Source organism: Physeter macrocephalus, chromosome 6 (genome assembly GCF_002837175.3).
Source record: "Physeter macrocephalus isolate SW-GA chromosome 6, ASM283717v5, whole genome shotgun sequence".
NCBI lineage: Eukaryota > Metazoa > Chordata > Mammalia > Artiodactyla > Physeteridae > Physeter > Physeter macrocephalus.
The window spans coordinates 69,320,409-69,338,721 of record NC_041219.1 but is presented as its reverse complement, the minus strand read 5'-3'; the positions used below and the strand labels follow the sequence as shown (position 1 = coordinate 69,338,721).

General features: G+C 39.4%; 1 protein-coding gene across 10 annotated transcripts in view; it reads left to right on the top strand.

Annotated features, from left to right (window-relative positions):
* Nucleotides 1–18,313, top strand: part of ABCC9 (ATP binding cassette subfamily C member 9) — a 149,187-nt gene that overhangs the window by 115,063 nt on the left and 15,811 nt on the right. For 9 of the 10 annotated variants that reach the window (XM_024129302.3, XM_028491076.2, XM_028491081.2 and 6 more), the window contains 4 exons: nt 5,843–5,945; nt 15,859–15,960; nt 16,562–16,682; nt 17,968–18,098. In XM_024129302.3, coding sequence (XP_023985070.1) covers nt 5,843–5,945; nt 15,859–15,960; nt 16,562–16,682; nt 17,968–18,098 — 457 coding nt within the window. The other variant, XM_028491084.2, reaches the window with a different exon arrangement.

Below are 18,313 nucleotides of genomic sequence, written 5' to 3'. Positions count from 1 at the left end.
AAAGTCTATTTTATCTGATATGAGTATTGCTACTCCAGCTTTCTTTTGATTTCCATTTGCCTGGAATATCTTTTTCCATCCCCTCACTTTCAGTCTGTATGTGTCCCTAGGTCTGAAGTGGGTCTCTTGTAGACAGCATATAGATGGGTCTTGTTTTTGTATCCATTCAGCGAGCCTGTGTCTTTTGGTTGGAGCATTTAATACATTCACATTTAAGGTAAATATAGATATGTATGTTCCTAGTACCATTTTCTTAATTGCTTTGTGTTTGTTTTTGTAGGTCCTTTTCTTCTCTTGTGTTTCCCACTTAGAGAAGTTCCTTTTGCATTTGTTGTAGAGCTGGTTTGGTGGTGCTGAATTCTCTTAGCTTTTGCTTGTCTGTAAAGCTTTTGATTTCTCTGTTGAATCTGAATGAGATCCTTGCCAGATAGAGTAATCTTGGTTTTAGGTACTTCCCTTTCATCACTTTAAATATATCGAGCCACTCCCTTCTGGCTTGTAGAGTTTCTGCTGAGAAATCAGCTGTTAACCTTATGGGAGTTCACTTGTATGTTATTTGTCATTTTTCCTTTGTTGCTTTTAATAATTTTTCTTTGTCTTTAATTTTTGTCAGTTTGATTACTGTGTGTCTCGGCGTGTTTCTCCTTGGGTTTATCCTGCCTGGGACTCTCTGTGCTTCCTGAGCTTGAGTGGCTATTTCCTTTCCCATGTTAGGGGAATTTTCGACTATAATCTCTTCAAATATTTTCTCGGGTCCTTCCTCTCTCTCTTCTCCTTCTGGGACCTCTATAATGCAAATGTTGGTGCATTTAATGTTGTCCCAGAGGTCTCTTAGGCTGTCTTCATTTCTTTCCATTCTTTGTTCCACAGCAGTGAATTCCACCACTCTGTCTTTCAGGTCACTTCTCCGTTCTTCTGCCTCAGTTATTCTGCTATTGATTCCTTCTAGTGTATTTTTCATTTCAGGTGTTGTATTGTTCATCTCTGTTTGTTTCTTCTTTAATTCTTCCAGGTATTTGTTCTTTAATTCTTCTACGTGTTTGTTAAACATTTCTTGCATCTTCTTGATCTTTGCCTCCATTCTTTTGTGAGGTCCTGGATCACCTTCACTATCATTATTCTGAATTCTTTTTCTGGAAGGTTGCCTATCTCCACTTCATTTAGTTGTTTCTCTGGATTTTTATCTTGTTTCTTCATCTGGTACATAGTCCTCTGCCTTTTCATTTTGTCTATCTTTCTGTGAATGTGGTTTTCATTCCACAGTCTGCAGGATTGTAGTTCTTCTTGCTTCTACTGTCTGCCCTCTGGTGGATGAGGCTATCTGAGAGGCTTGTGCAAGCTTCCTGATGGAAGGGACTGGTGGTGGGTAGAGCTGGGTGTTGCTCTGGTGGGCAGAGCTCAGTAAAACTTTAATCCACTTGTCTGCTGATGGGTGGGGCTGAGTTCCCTCCCTGTTCATTGTTTGGACTGATGCAACCCAGCAATGGAGGCTACAGGCTCTTTGGTGGGGCTAATGGTGGACGCTGGGAGGGCTCATGCCAAGAAGTACTTTCCAGATCTTCTGCTGCCATTGTCCTTGTCCCCATGGTGAACCACAGCCACCCCCCGCCTCTGCAGGAGACCCTCCAACACTAACTGGTAGGTCTGGTTCAGTCTTCTATGGGATCACTGCTCCTTCTCACTGGGTCCTGATGTGCACCCTACTTTGTGTGTGCCCTCCAAGAGTGGAGTCTCTGTTCCCCCCAGTCCTGTCAAAGTCCTGCAATCAAATCCCACTAGCCTTCAAAGTCTGATTCTCTGGAAATTCTTCCTCCCATTGCTGGACCCCCAGGTTGGGAGGCCTGATGTGGGGCTCAGAACCTTCACTCCAGTGGGTGGACTTCTGTGGTATAAGTGTTCTCCAGTTTGTGAGTCACCCACCCAGTGGTTATGGCACTTGATTTTATTGTGATTGCGCCCCTCCTACTGTCTCATTGCAGCTTCTGCTTTGTGTTTGGATATGAGGTATCTCTTTCGGTGAGTTCCAGTGTCTTCCTGTAGATGATTGTTCAGCAGTTAGTTGTGATCTGTATTGATTTCAATCAGAGATTTTTCTAACCTAAGAAATATTTGTATTACACATATGTGTATATATATATATATATATATATATATATACATATAACTGAGTCAAAAGTAGAATATAAAGATACAGCCACCATCTACAACATGAATTACAGAATTTCTACATAAATCTACCTAGGTTTCATTGTGAAGCATTTATACTTTCCACAGTGGTGTGTTTTCCCATCAGAGTGTGCAGTGCCTCTTATTGGAGATGGTAAAACCATTTATTGACTTTGAATGTAGGTATTAAGATAAGATTTATGTTCTAATAGTAGCCAGCAATGCCCAGTGGTACTCATAAGTACATCATATTAAAAATTACATTTTTCACCAAACAAGTCCTCTCAAGTTAATTTATTTGAGTTTTGAACACATGCTAGGTGCTACTCTTGCTGCAGATATTGATAGACTGCAAAGACATGGCCTTTTGTTTCTAACCGAGATAAATACCACAGAGAAAATGGATGGGATAACATGGCAGGTGGGGGACAATCAGTGACCAGATTCAGGCAAGCTGGTAGGTGGAAAAGTTGATGGGTTCAACAGAAAACAGCCTCTATTTTCTTTGTGAAGAACAAGGTCAGGTCATTTTCTGAGAGTGCTGAGGACTGGAATCACGTAAAGCATCTTGAAGGAAATGATGATTTAGCATGAAAGAGAAACTTGATCAAAAGTCAAGGTTTAGTTTTTTCACTTACCTTCTTCACCAGACACATGAGCAGAATTTGCCTTGACTCTTTCTAATTTTACATCAAGAAAATTCTAGAGAGCTGTGAGAAAGACAAACTATTACATGACACCTAAGCCATGAATGATGATTGGAAGACGCGAAAGACAACCCAACTTTTATGTAGCAGTACATGCATCAGACTCATCCAGATTTAGATCTTCCAGGGTTCATTTTTAAAGTAAACATAACATACCACCAATATTAGCACTTTTAAACCAAAGGAAGTTTTACAATGTGGGGATAGTTTTGCTACCATGAAAAATTTTCTAGAATCTTTACATTTGGTAACTTGTGGTTAAGAATCAAACACATTCTTTTCCATCTATTTCTTCCTTTCTTTCAGGCTAGTAAGAGTCCCCAGAGCCCTCAGCGCTTTGGAAAGTTCGTATTTACTGATTAGGCTGCTTTCCTCCCCTGCGTTCAGGGTTCGTGGTGTACTCACAGGCAGCCGTGAACTCCCTCAAGTAGTTTACCACCAAAGGATCACAGTTAAATTAGACTGAGATTTCAGTGACCTTTCCTGCTTTTTTTTTTGGTCTGACAGAATAAAGGTCTAAGAATGTTCAAAAGATGAGCTGGATGTGGATGAAAAGATACAGACTGAGTGTGTCAAAGTTTCCATTAGGAAAACAGAAGGGTTCTTGCCAAATAGAAACACACAGAAAGAATGTTCGCTGCATTTCCACCCCTCCCCTTTCACTGCTGCTTCAGATCGTTGCCAACTCCATTTACAAACTCTTTACGAGTATATCTGCAACAATATCCCCAAACTTAAGGAAGAGTAAGAAGAGCCCCAGACAAAGCACTTTGTCACAGTGAAGTGTTTGATGTTCATCTCAAGCGGAGTCCACAGGCTTTGGTCCAAACACCCCACCCCCACCCCCAATCTCTCCATCACCACTGCCCTCTAGGGAGAAGGCCCTGTCTCCTCCAGCCCCTGAACATGTTGAGTTTTCTCACTTCTGTTCCTTTGCTCATGTTGTTCCTGCTACCTCCCGTGCTTTGTCGCCCCCCTTGTTCACCTGAAAAATTCAGCACATTTCTTAAAACCTCACTCAGACCATCTTCCTAGTCCTTTGTGAAACTTACTTAATCCATCTTTCCCCACCCTCCACCCCATTCCCTGCCATTCTGACCCTCTGATCAGTCCAAATCATCACCTTCCTTTATGTTCATGTAGCATTTTGCACATAGGGCCGTTATGATTGGCTTCTGTGTTGTGCCTTCCTCACTTGTTCATACCATGCTTCCTTCCTTCACTAAACAATGGGCTCCTCTAGGGCAGAGGTCATGTCTTATTCGGACATATATATTCTAATGTCTCACTTAGTGCTCGTGCTTGGTGAATGTTTCTGAATGAGTGGGTGAAAATCCACCTAACAATGCAAATACAGAATTGGATATATCTGTTTACAGTTGAAATCCACTATCTCAGTAAATCCTATAACCCTATGAGTCATCCTGCCTTAATTATTCACTCGGTCCATCTCTAAAAGGGTCATCACCAGGGTAGTCCTGTTTCTCTGTCTGCTTAGTCCCGCCCCAGTGCGTTGCTATTCAGCGCAGGTCCTCCTGTGCATGGCATTTGGGTCAAGGCTACATAACTCAAAGTGAGGTAATTATTTGGCTCTGATTGCTGTATCCTTTGATTAGTGTAGCTCAGATGTTGCTGTCTGACTCAATTATCTGATTTTTCTGGTTTGGCATATTGGAATGATCAGATTGATTGGATAAACATCAAGTATCTGCTTTATATTGGCCTGTATGGACGGCTTCACAGGCCAAGTGAACACCCCACCCTGGACTTCTTCATTTTTGACATAGTGATTGTTTATTATAAACTTTTGCAAATTGATTTGAAGATCTGGGGGAACTTGGAGCAGTCTCTTATCAAATAGGAATTACCACCGGGCTGTCAGATGAAATTTGGCTGCGCCTTGCAAACATAATACATAGACAGGAGGTCTGTGTAAGATAAGCCATGGCCACAGAAAATTGAACAAACCTTTGGCATTTCCTCCAGCCTTCAAACTAGTTATTTTGGTTATCTGATCCAGGTTTCCATTGTTTCTGTTACTGAGGGAAAATAATTGAAAAATAAAAAGAGGCTATTTTTGCGATGTAGAAAAGATTTATCACCATGTAACATGAGTTTCTTGGAGAAGTAACTCACATGTTCGAATGGATTAGGTTTTTATTAGAAGTTTCCTTTATAGCACAGGTTACACAGAATTTGGTCTGATTATGTTAATCCCCTAGAATGAACTTAATTTGCCCAAGAATCAGTATCTAAACTGTATGTGTCATAGACCCTTGTAAGCACCACACACCAAGAGTTTCTTTCATGTAATGACCATTCTTACAATTAGTTTGGAACTTTGAGATTATATGATATCTTGCTTAACAAGGACATCTGTCATTTCCAAGGACCCCCATCCTCCACTTCTTGCCATTTCATTTTCCTTCTTTGAGTCCCAGAAACACTGAGCAAAAAGAAAAATTTTAAAGTATATATTTGCCTGTTACAAATGCATATTTTCCTGTCTTCCCTGAGTCTCTTCTAGTACCTTCTACCCAACTCCAACCATGCCATGCGGAAAAGTAAAATACATGCAATAAAAAGTAGGTGGAGTATGTTGCATATCTGTACAACTTCTTCTGGTTTTTGTAGGGCACTTGCGACATAGACCATGCCTTGTTTTCATGGCTACCATCATTATGTGGAAATTTATGAAACAATCTTTAATAGGACTTTGTCACTGGAAAGATTCCTTTCCATAGCAGGGGTTGAGAAAGGAAGGAAACACTGTACCACACCATCTCTCAGTAAGGGTGCAGGAGAGCAGTAGCAGCTGGCCTTTATTTGCAAGTAGGAGTCCATTTACTAGTCATTCCATCCCATCAGTTTGTCACCGCGTTGAGTAAATAGTATAGTAGGAAGTGTGACTGTTTTTTATTATTTCTCCTGTTGTGTAGCTAACATCATAATATTTTTGTTTTCTGCAGGCATGAAACCAGATTTAAGCAACGAATGCTGGAACTGACAGACACGAACAACATTGCCTACTTATTTCTCTCAGCTGCCAACAGATGGCTAGAGGTCAGAACGGTACGTTCATTTCATGATTTTGAAATGGAAACTACACAGAAAAGAGGCCTGATGCAAAGAGGAAGACAGTTGTAAAAATTAGGCTTCCACTGAGATTCAGCACTCGCTTTGCATTTTCTGAACTTTCAAATAGCTCAGGTTTGTTTATGTTACGGATGAAATTTGTCGTAATGTTTTTAGCTAATGGCAAGACAAATAGCCCCAAATGCAAAAATTCATTTTGTGTTCATTAGTCGCTAGATTATATAAGTTAATGGAATAGCAAATATTTGTATAACTTCAGTTTTTTTTTCCAAAAGAGCACATTTGACAAGTGAACAGATGTACTCATTTACTCCACTGAGCTGGACCGACCTGGAAGACATGGCGACTTTCTCTCTTTTAAGCCCGTGGAAGATCATGTTAGCCCAAAATGTAAAAAATTGCGATTAATCATCTGTTGCCTTCTTCTGCCCTATATAAAGTAGAAGAATGGGCACAAGCTTTGACATCTTACAGACTTGGTCTAGCAAGTTAATGAATTTATCCAAGTCCCAGTTTGTCATTTGTAAAATAGGAGTAAGAATGTTACCTCATGGGGGTGTTAGGATTAAAAATAATAATATAAATCCCCTAGCTCACTGATTGGCAAGTGCACTCAACAAATGTCTTTTGAATGGATGGATGGATGAATAAATGAATTGAAAAGTACCTGCCCTGGTAAGCGGTTAATAAGCCAACCAGTTGGGGTATGAATGAAGTAGGAGACAGGTGAGACCCAAGTTCCAGAGGGAAGGGGATGTTGTTTGCAGACTGGTCTGCATAATCTGCAGTATGAATAAGACACTTCGGCAGTAATGATGAGTTGACCGTCATCTTTTTTAAAAAAATAATTATCTATCAGTTTGTGAAAAGGAAAAGGAGGTTTACCCATGCTATTGTAAGAACCTCACTTCTGCTGATTAATCACCCCTACCATATGCACGCTTTCTTTCAAAACTCAAGGGACCAGAGAGGGCAGATGGTAATGGGAATTTGATAAAGTTGAAATGAAGGAGCCCAAATTAAAATCTGAGTTGTTGACGGATGGATACAGATTGGTAGGGAATCTTGGATCCCCCTGTGAGCTGTAGTTGCCATGATTTCTCACTAGTTTACAGAGATTCTCTACCACTATATTAGTTATTGTGTAGAAATTATCCAGCAACATAACACAATTATAGTTCACAAATTTTAAGTAGGAAATTTCTTATGGGTTGCTGTGGGGATTGGGAGGGGGCAGGGCAGATTCTCCTGAATTATCTATAACTAGCACAAAGGCAGGTGAAGTGTTTAGGACTTAGAGCCAAAATATGATTCCTAGATCTTACCCAGACCCTCATTCCTTGCTTTAAGCTTCTGTTTGTTTGTTTAAATCTGTTTTCTCCAAGGAAAAGAAATCATATCTGATAACAGAACTAATGATGAAATAGCTTCATCAAAGAATGTCCTAAAATCACAGGGAGAAAATATCAGTAGTTACCTTTGCATTTGATTTTCCTGAAGTTGAAGATCAAGTATGTTTTTTAGGGGCAAGTGTGTTTGCTTTGGACTTGAGGTGAGAGTCTGACCTGACTCCTGCTTCTACTCTTTAGCACTTCCTACTGTCAGGTTAATGGACAAATGTTTAACAAGAATCTTCAAGCAAACCATATGTTCTGCTCTCATAGCCAGAAGACAAGATATTAGAGCCTTCAGGCTGCCAAGAAAGAGAAGGTCAGGAAAATTTCAGAGAGGAACAGCAGCCAGATTCAGAATGGGTTAGTTTAGCTTGACTCACACCCTGCTACTTAAACGCCCCCCCATTTAAGGGCAGCTGGACCTACTTGAATATAAAAGAATTCTAGTTCCACCTGCAGAAGTCTAAAAAAAAATACTGATATGTGAAAAAGGAAGGGCAGAATCTGCCATTCATTTTGTTACCTTATAACATGTTTGTTTTTGTGTCTTTTCTTTGTTTTCTGTGTATTATATTCTTTCCACGGTTTGCTATCTAGCCTTACCAGATCTCTCCCTTAAAAACCAACACAAAAAAATTAAAGAATCCTTTGCTTCTATTTCTGATTAGTAAATATAAAATTTGGTAAGAAACTTGTTGATTTACTGCAACAGTCCAGGCATATCTGCTGATAGAAGTCAAGGTCCAAAGTCCTTTGTGGATGATTTGTCTCTTTCATCTATTGTATTTATGTATCGGTAAGTTTATGTGGGTATCCATACAACACACACACACACACACACACATGATTCTAGACAATCCCAGAGATCCAACTTAAAACCAGTCAGATTTATTCTCTTTCTGTTCTTTGTGTATACCGAAAGTTTTTATTAGAATCAGAATATTTAGAAGATTAGAAGATTTATTTGAATATAAATGCTATAATCCAAGAACATATGCCAGAGTAGGGGTGTTGAATGAATAAAGTAAAATAAAATGAATAAAAATAACGAATAAAAAATTTAAAAAATGAGTAAACTCCAATAAGGAAATAACCTTTCTTCCAATCATATACATGTAAATGACCTCATTACTACTATGCTTCTGTGGATGTGTCTGCATCACTGGAGATACAATTTCCATTTGAAAGAAATGAATCTTGTGTCAAAAATATGAGAAATATGAACATTGAGAAACAGGACCTAGGAGACTGGGGTGTGAAATGTTCTCCGAACCCCACAGCTGGACATATCTGCCTTGTAAGTCATTTACAAAAAATAAGTAATGAAAACATCTATTTAGCCCAGTGACTCTGTCTGCATGGACCTTATCTACAGTATCAACACAGCCCTCTCCATTCCCTATTCTCTGATATATTACTCAACAAATTAACAAAAATACCTGCTGTAGCAAATATTCTTGGAGCTCCCATAGCAGAAGCACAGTTAAACCGTACCAGGAGGGGGGCAGCCTTGGGCATAACTCAGAAGACGCCAGCAGATTTCCTGATGCAGATCTGAGGATTTCACCAACTCTAATTCATGGACTCATGACCCAAGTGGAGAGAAAGAAGAGAAAACTTATCATAGTTTTCTGTGGCTCTTTTTCTCTTCCCTGTCTCTTCATTCTCAATTTTAGCTTTCCGGAGCAATGCCACTGTATTCTGTGGACAATCTCCAGGAGAAGGAAGGGAAACTAGAGTAAAAGCACCTTTTTTAAATTCAGGAAAATCCCTGAGCCCCATCCAATTATTTTTTATTATCTATTAAAATATATATATATATATATATATATATATATATATATATATTTACATATGGCTCTTGTTTCTTTTCCTGGTCATGTTAGGTAAGTGTTAAGACAATTACAAATTATTCCCTTTCTCTGGCTGAACAGTGTTCCCTATGGAAGATGTAGCCCTGCCCACCATGTTCGTTTCATACTTATTCTGAATTGGGAAAAAAATAAAGTTCACAACACACTCCAATTAAAAAGGACAAGAATCTAAAAGAATAAAATAGTTTGGCTGGTAGAAAGTAGCCAGACTGTGACCACCCAGGTTACTTTGGCAGTGGAGGGCAGTGTTTCTCCTCTGGGTGCCAAGTGAAGTGGGCCACAGTCCTGTGCAGTGTGTCACGACAGCCTAACCTTTGAATGCTGCTTATGTTCTTTTGTTCAGCACAGCGTTTTCTCTTCATCCCTCTGAACTAAACAGTTCCAGTTCTTTGGCATCAGTGTTTCCATTTGCGAAAATTGTGTAACTCTATCTAAAGGGTGTCTTTCCAAGGCTTTGTCTTGCTGTGTATGGTGAAAGGATAAAAGAAAAATCACATCAAGAAGCCAAAAAAAATTCTTTAGAATCAACAGGCTAAAGTGAAAATAGTCTTCAGGGTGAGCTTGCATGAGAGTCTACTTTGTGAAACAGCACAGAGCTTTTTTGTATGTTCATAACTCCATTATAGACAGGTGTGCGTTGATCTTGTAATGTGAAGACCCAGGCACTCAGTGGAACCACAGACGTGGACTTCTGAGGGCTATGTGAAGGAGAAAGATAGTGGTGCTGATAACTCTTTACGAGGGTGTCGTATGGAAAATTACAGTTTTTACTATAATCCCACATATAGATGGAGAAATTATTGAATCACTTGAAATGTGACAAGAGGCTTCTCTTTTATTTATTTATTTATTTATTTATTTTTGCTGTGTTGGGTCTTCGTTTCTGTGCGAGGGCTTTCTCCAGTTGTGGCAAGCGGGGGCCACTCTTCATCGCGGTGCGCGGGCCTCTCACTATCGCGGCCTCTCTTGTCGCGGAGCACAGGCTCCAGACGCGCGCAGGCTCAGTAGTTGTGGCTCACGGGCCTAGTTGCTCCGCGGCATGTGGGATCCTCCCAGACCAGGGCTCGAACCCGTGTCCCCTGCATTAGCAGGCAGATTCTCAACCACTGCGCCACCAGGGGAAGCCCGAGGCTTCTCTTTTGACATAGGAATCAAAGGCTTCCCTTCTGGAGGGGAGTGTTGAACTCACAAACTCAATGGAAATTATAATTTATCACTATACTTATAAAAATGTCCTGCTCTTGGGCCCTCTCTGAGAATGGTCATTCACATACATAGTAGCTTCTATTTCCTAAGTAGACTCTCTCATTCCATTGTATCGTTTTGACTGAAGGTGTTTTTCATTGAATTGATTGGGTAGGCTGTAGAAGGACTTAGCAGAAGAATTTGTGCTTCTAGTGATCCCTAAGTGTTTACTCTCCTGTGTGTGAGTTATTCAGACCATCTGCTTCTCCTTTCTTAACTTATTGCCTTTAAGCCATTTTGTTGTTCACATGTTTGCAATGGAAAGGAAAGAAGGTGTGGAAAGGTAGAGTCACTTTATAATTCATTAAACTTGTTTAATGGTAAAGGAAGTGGAAAACTGGGAGCTAACATAAGCTCTATCAATTTCACATGTCTATTACTCTTGCTGTATTTGAAAGGAAGTGATTGCAATTTAGTGGTTTTGCTATGAGATTTCTTGATAAATGTAATGCGCAAAGGAGCTTTCCTCTCTTATGCAGACTGAGGTAAAATTCTGATCAAATGCTTCAAAAAAATCTCCAGTTACTTTAAAAAAAAACGTTATTGAGCAGGGGTAGTAATCCTGAAGTGATTTCTGGTGAAAAGTATCTCATTGGTGTAACTAAAAGACAGCACGAATAGCACTTTTTTAAAAAAGAAAATGATGAAGAATATTTTTATAATAAATAACTGTTTTAGATGCTAAACTGCAGACATTTTGGCTTTTAAGCTCTTGTATCTATTTGAATTTACTAGATTGTGGAATTGGGAAGTGGGTTCATCTCCTGAAAAATTTGCTCTAAAGGTGCTTCAAAAAGCTATGCCTTGGACATATATACACTACCAAGTATAAAATAGATAGCTAGTGGGAAGCATTGACCTCTTATGAATAAAAGCTCCTATGAATTAAAAAAAAAAAAAAGCTACGCCTTTTTGCTGAGGTGTCAAAAACATCTCTTTACATTATCTTTACATATAAATGTTGGCATATTTTATTTACTGGACTAAGAATTAAAATAATGTCTAATGATCATATTGAAAACCTTACAAGTAGTTTTGAAAACATCAGCTCAATGAGAGAGACACAGAAAATATACACTGACTTTAACTTATTGATCTCTTCCCTCCCTTTTCTCTCTTCATTTGTTTTCACTTCTTTTGCTGGTTTCATTGCCAGGATGAGGCTAACCCACCTATTATCAGAATTACCATTTCAATTCAATAGAAAATAGTTTAAAGTATTATCTGATTGAATCTAACATTGAGTTCTATACAATGATGGAATCCAGGGCCCAATGTAGAATATAAAGATCCATAATAAATTAACTTAACATGGAATGAAGTGGGAGGAAGAGAGATTGAGTGTGTAATGTTTTCCATTTCCTTTATAATATTTATATTAGGCCTACTGTCTAATTTCCATTTATTGAGACTCTGATTAATCTGTTGTTTCGGTATGTCAGTTGTGGCCTTGTTCTATTCCAGTCCTATTCAGATTGCTCTTTGTAACACAGAACACAGCATTTTATAAGTTTTTCCTGTACAATTGAAATAGCAAAACAATTAATAATTATCGGGAACTGAATGATGAAGTTCTTAAGAGTGTTTTTCACTTTAGAAAGGCAAAGAACTCCTAACGCTTACACATAGCACAGCTTTCTAAGATAGTCATATCACAGTTCTAAGCGGGGGATAAAAAATCATAAAACTTCGTGTTGGGCTTCCCACCTTGTCAAATATGCATCCTTGTAATATATGTACGTGTTCAGCTCTTAAGTCTGGAAAAGGGATTAGTGGAGACTTAAATGACTCATAGGAGTCCTTTAGAAAAAAAAGTCAGAAGCCTGGATTTAGAAGATATTTGGCTCATAGAAGAACTCAGTGAATGTTTTATGAAGGGGGTCAATGTATCCAGTCATGAATTCCATAAGGAACCATTGGACCTTTACAATGTACTTAGCATTACTGTATTCCTGTTGCTGGAAAATTTAGACAGACTCTTTTTTCATGGACTTAAGATTCTAGTGAGAGTAAATGGACTATGAACCTGAGAACAAATAAGCAAATAAGATCATTTCAGATAGCTCTGAAGTGTGAGGAGGAAAGCAAAGCAAGACAATGGGATAGAGAACAGCTCCAGGGCTGGGAGTGCGATCAGGAAGGGAAGGTCTCTCCAAAGAGGTGTATTTAAGAATTGACTCCTAAATGATGAGCAGTAGCCTGGTGTCTGAGACCTCTGGGAAGCATTTCAGGCAGAGTCAGTGGCAGAAACAAAGTTGGTATGTTCCCAATGTTACTGACCCAGGTCCTTGGAATCTTTAATTAATAGAAATTGATAAGAAGCCGGAGGAGAAATTTAGGCAAGGTTTTACTGGGACTCGTGCTACAGCACAAGGGAGTGAAAATAAGTTAACAGGTGTGCTTGGTCACTTCCCGAGGAAGTGACAAGCTGATTCCTTAAATGGGATGAGGGTGAGGGAGGATCAGTGGGCTGGGGAGGAGGCGTGGCTTACGTGGTCTGCCCACCCCCTCGGTGGTGCTGTGCGCAGGGATCATGCGCAGTATCCTGGTTTTGCTCCCGGCACCTCAGAAATGGCAGTTGGTTTGTGGCCTTTTTGTATCGTATTATAATCACCCGAGCTGCGCATGCGTGCAGTTATTTTTAGTCCCTTATAGTTTCTTTGTACTCTCTTGCTTGGGGGATTCATTTGTTCAGGTGCAAGCACTGCAATAAAGGGTCCTAGGTCCCAGGTCCCAGCTTATCTCACCAAGGACAGGAAGACCAACATAGTTGGAGCAGGGTGAAGGAGCAGGAAAGGAATCTCAAATAAGGTCGCAGGAGGCAGGGTCTAGAATCCAGACTTTACATCATATAAGGCTTTGTAATTCATCGGAGTCTGAATTTATTATAAGTGCAATAGGAAGGCATTGATAATTCTAAACAGGGAAGTTATATATACTTTTAAAAGAATATATGAATGAATGAATGGATAGATGGATGAATGAATGAGGCTCTTCTTTCCAATGAGGTCAGCTGAGAGGAAGCAGAGAACAGAAATTTGTTAAAACATACCCTGCTTCAAACCCTTAAAGTGTATGTTGCCCACAGAAATTTCTCAGATGCCGACTGGCATATTTCTTTATATCAAGCTGGGAGCATCTTGCTGGAAATATCTCCTGGTGCTAACTTACTTTCTGAAACTTATCACACAAATGCTTTATGAGTCTCTTTAAAAAAGATAATATGGAAATAAATTTGTAACATAACATTAAAAGTATTACCTTTCACAAGAGAGTGGGAAGGAAAAATTCATATTGCTGTAAATATTTTGGAAGTATTTTGGGAACACGTTGGCATTTATAAAATATAAAAGAGCAGCCCAGGCTGGTTAGATTCTGCATTCATGTAGTTGTTGCTTCAAATAAAGGGGGAAAAGGAAGAACTGTCTGATTGGGATGTGACAGGTTGTAACAAATGGATACATGAGAAGAAGCGATCAAAGGAGTATTTACTACCTCTATGGAATTTACTCCCTCAAGGGATTAACTCTCATGATTCCTTTCTTTATTTTTTGTAAAGATAATGGGAGTCATTACAGAATTAAATTTTAGTGCCTGTTTTAACCTTTGATGTTTTATGATGCACACAAACTTTTAAGCTTGCTTCAAACCTTTGAAAATCATCCAGGGGGAGAAAAAGACATCCTGTTACATGGAGGGGGGTAAATCTAACTGATATTTAATCATTTTTATTCCTTTCAAAATCCCTGTAGGTTAGGTATCATTTCTATTTTCCGAAGAAGAAACTGAGTCTCAAAGGGGTTTAAATGACTCATCTAACCTTACTAGCTGGTAATTGACAAAAGCATCATTTGAACACAGATCTCTGATTCCAAGGCTGGGATCACTGATTGCTCCCCAACAATTTGATCTTTGGTGCTATTTAAAAAGAGGCAAGGATGCGCACATGCGAGCTGATTTGAGAAACTGCATTCTTTTTATATATATATATATATTTTTTTTTTTTTTAGAAGTTTTATAGTTTTATTTTGTTTTATTTATTTATTTTTGGCTGCATTGGGTCTTAGTTGCTGCATGCTGGCTCTCTTGCGTCGAGCGGGTCTACTCTTCGTTGCGGTGTGCGGGCTTATTGTGGTGGCTTCTCCCTTTGCAGAGCACGGGCTCTAGGCACGCGGACTTCAGTAGCTGTGGCATGCGGGCTCAGTAGTTGTGTCTCACGGGCTCAGTAGTTGTGTCACGGGCTCTAGAGCGCAGGCTCAGCAGCTGTGGTGCATGGGCTTAGTTGCTCAGCAGCAAGTGAGATCTTCCCGGACCAGGGCTCAAACCCATGTTTGAGCCTGCCAAGGCAGGTGGATTCTCAACCACTGCGCCACCAGAGAAGCCCCGAGAAACTGCATTCTTGACTTCAGCATGTTAAACACTCTATTACTGTCATTATGGTCTTATCACCTAGTTACTAGTTATTTTTTTGAGGTAGCAGAGGTTATCTTTCTAGAGAAGGTCATCACCAGTGAGATGAGACTTGAGATAATTCTAGAAAGTGTTCATGCCTGAACTTCTCTCTGCTTCTGGCATGTGTGACACATCAGCATGACAAGTTTTAAAGATTTCTTTTTCAAAAGATAAGACATAATAGTGCCTAAGAATGCTGGGAAATGGGGAAGAAATAGTGTGTTAGAAAATGGACAGATGTCCCTTATCTCTCCTTTGAGTTTAAGGCTGGCCTTAATGAATTTTTTAAATTTCTCGGAAGAGTTTATCACTGAGTCCTAGACAATTCAGATACTCTAAGACATGCCCATATTTCTAATTTAGGAAGAAAAATTACACTTATTCCTATTTCCATGTAATCTATAGATTTAATATCCCAGACTCTGAGACCATATAGTCGACAATAGTTCAGATACAAATCCCAATAAGCTAACTAGAAGCAAACTTCTGCAAAGGCCTTGACTTATCATACAAGAGAGCTAATCCCAACCCTGGTATAAGCACACATGAAATTTAAGGTAGAAAGTTAAGTTCAAAAATAATTGCTTGTCTGGCAACACAATGCAGTAGATAAGAAAAAGAAAGAAAGAAAACCCTGTGTCTGATCCTGGTCGTACCAAAAATTGCAGCTTAATTTCTGGCCAGGTGTTTAACGTCTCTGAAAGCATATCTGCATGAATATAATCAGAGCCTTGCATCGTTTCCCTTCCAGTCCTAATAGTGTGAGTTGTTATTCTTCCCTACCTTCTGTAACATTCTTCTGAAACTTAACAGGATACACAAGGAGTAGCGTTTATTCTCTTAGTGATCACCTGGGTTGATTGAGATCTTTGGTTTAAGAACTTGGGGAAAATCTTTTAATATTTTTTTCTCACTCCTTTTTAGGATTATCTGGGAGCTTGCATTGTTCTCACTGCATCAATTGCATCCATTAGTGGGTCTTCCAATTCTGGATTGGTGGGCTTAGGTCTTCTGTATGCACTTACGGTACGTATGGATGAAAATCTCTCTCTTTTTGTGCAGTGCTGGAGGTACTTCCTGTGGTTGATAACATGTGGTTATTATCAACTCTTATTCGTGGATGTTAGAGAGGAGTTAGAAATTCATAACAAGATGACAGCCTGCAGATAATAGTAGATTTGGGCCCAAACCCAGCATTTTAGGATGGCATGGTTTCCTTTCTGATATTGCGAACCAATTTTTAGAAAGTCCTCAAACCCTATGGTCAGAGTTCTCCCAAGGCTGTTTGGAATTCTTGTTCTGAGTTGCTCACCACACATTTAGGGACACTAACATGAATATGACTATAAATGAGGTAAATGGAAACAGAGGTCCATACAACTATCCACTGTGCAGGGAAGTCAGGACAGTTCACAGAACAGTGACATTTGAGGACCCTTGAAGAAGAGCAGACACTTTCTTTGCCAACTTTATCCCATGACATCCTCTCTGGTCTCTGATACCCTGCAGCATTTATGAATTGTACCTATATGAACTGTCCCAAGTCATCCTATCCCCTAATATCCAGTGCTTACAAAAATCGTGACTTCATTTTATATGTGTTCATTGTTTTTGTCACCTGACACAGATAACCAATTATTTGAATTGGGTTGTGAGGAACTTGGCCGATGTGGAGGTCCAGATGGGGGCAGTGAAGAAAGTGAACAGTTTCTTGACTATGGAGTCTGAGAACTATGAAGGCACCATGGGTATTGTTCTGAATATCATTTTGTTTCACTTAAATAGTTATTTTTTAAAAAAGATTAGTTGTGTGTCAGGCACACTGTCATTTTTGCTTTTGTTTTCCACTTCAAGAGCCAGAGAATCCCCTCTCATCTTGACTTTGCTTGATATGGTACACCTGAACCTGAAAAAGATGTGATTATTTAGACCTGAAAAGTCTTGGATACAACCAGAGTCCAAATTGATATTATTTAGTAATACTTAAAGAGAATGATATATTTGAACTTTATTATATTAATTACCAATCTAAATTATGAACTATTCTATTCTCTTTCTCCAGACTGTATTAACTTAGATGGCAAGAAACTTGGATCTTAAAATACTTACTGAGATTCTTAGCCTTGCTAGAATAAAACTGGCAGAAAATTCAATACTGAGGACAGACTAATCTTCCTTAAATGTAAATCTCATGCTTCAAATGCACTCTTTTGCTTAAATCCTTCAATAGCTCTCCATGTCTTCAAGGACAAAACCCAGATAACTTAGCTCAGTCTGCTAGACCCTTTATTAGTCAACCCTTACCCACCTACGTACTCTCATTTCTCATCATCCACCTATACACCTTTTACTCGGGCCATACCAACATGCTATGCTTTCTTTATATCTTTGTTCTTCTCCCTCTATATATTTGAAACAAATTTCCCTACTTCTTATCCTTTAAGATTCATCTCAGGCACCATCTCCACTTGAAACCCTCCTGGAACTCTTGGGTTACCACCATCTCTGCTCCCAGAACACCTCGGATTGGCCTCCATCACGTGACTCTCCATGCAGTCCTGTAGGGGCTAACTCACTTGCATGCATCCCCCGGGCACAATGAGCACCTTGAGGCATGTCTTCCATCTCCATGTTCCCAGCATCCTGCACAACACCTTTCACATTTGAAGCACTCAAATATTTGATGACCAACTGAGTGAACTAATGAATCCATTCACAGATGAACCACCATGAATAGAACCATGAATAGAATTGAGTGATGGAATGCTGGGAGACATGATGCCCATTAATGCTCCAAAACAGACACACAAAAGCTATTTTTAAAGTTCTTAATCAAGAGGCTTTTACTCTAAATGAAATTTTAATTTAAAAACTCAGAACTTGGTTCAGTACTACTTTCAATTTAGAAAAAACTTATGTGTGTATGTATAAATGTATATAAGTATGTGTGTGTTTCTTTCTACCTCTCTGTCTCTGTCTCTGTCTCTGTCTCTGTCTCTCTCTCTCTTCCCTTACCCCATCTCCACCCCCCAGATCCTTCTCAAGTTCCAGAACACTGGCCTCAGGAAGGGGAGATCAAGATTCATGATCTGTGTGTCAGATATGAAAATAACCTGAAGCCTGTTCTTAAACACGTCAAGGCTTACATCAAACCTGGGCAAAAGGTATGGAATTCACTGCCATTTGATTTATTTCATACAAACCCTCAGATTGAACCACTCCATTACCACCTGAGCTCTTTAGACATCCCAGCCAACCGCAGCCTCACTGGGCTCCCATTATATTCCCTACACTTTATAGGTCAGATCATTTGCACAAAAGAGAAAAGGGAGAGAGTGGATCCAGATAAAGTACACATTCTCTAAGTTGTATTGCCATT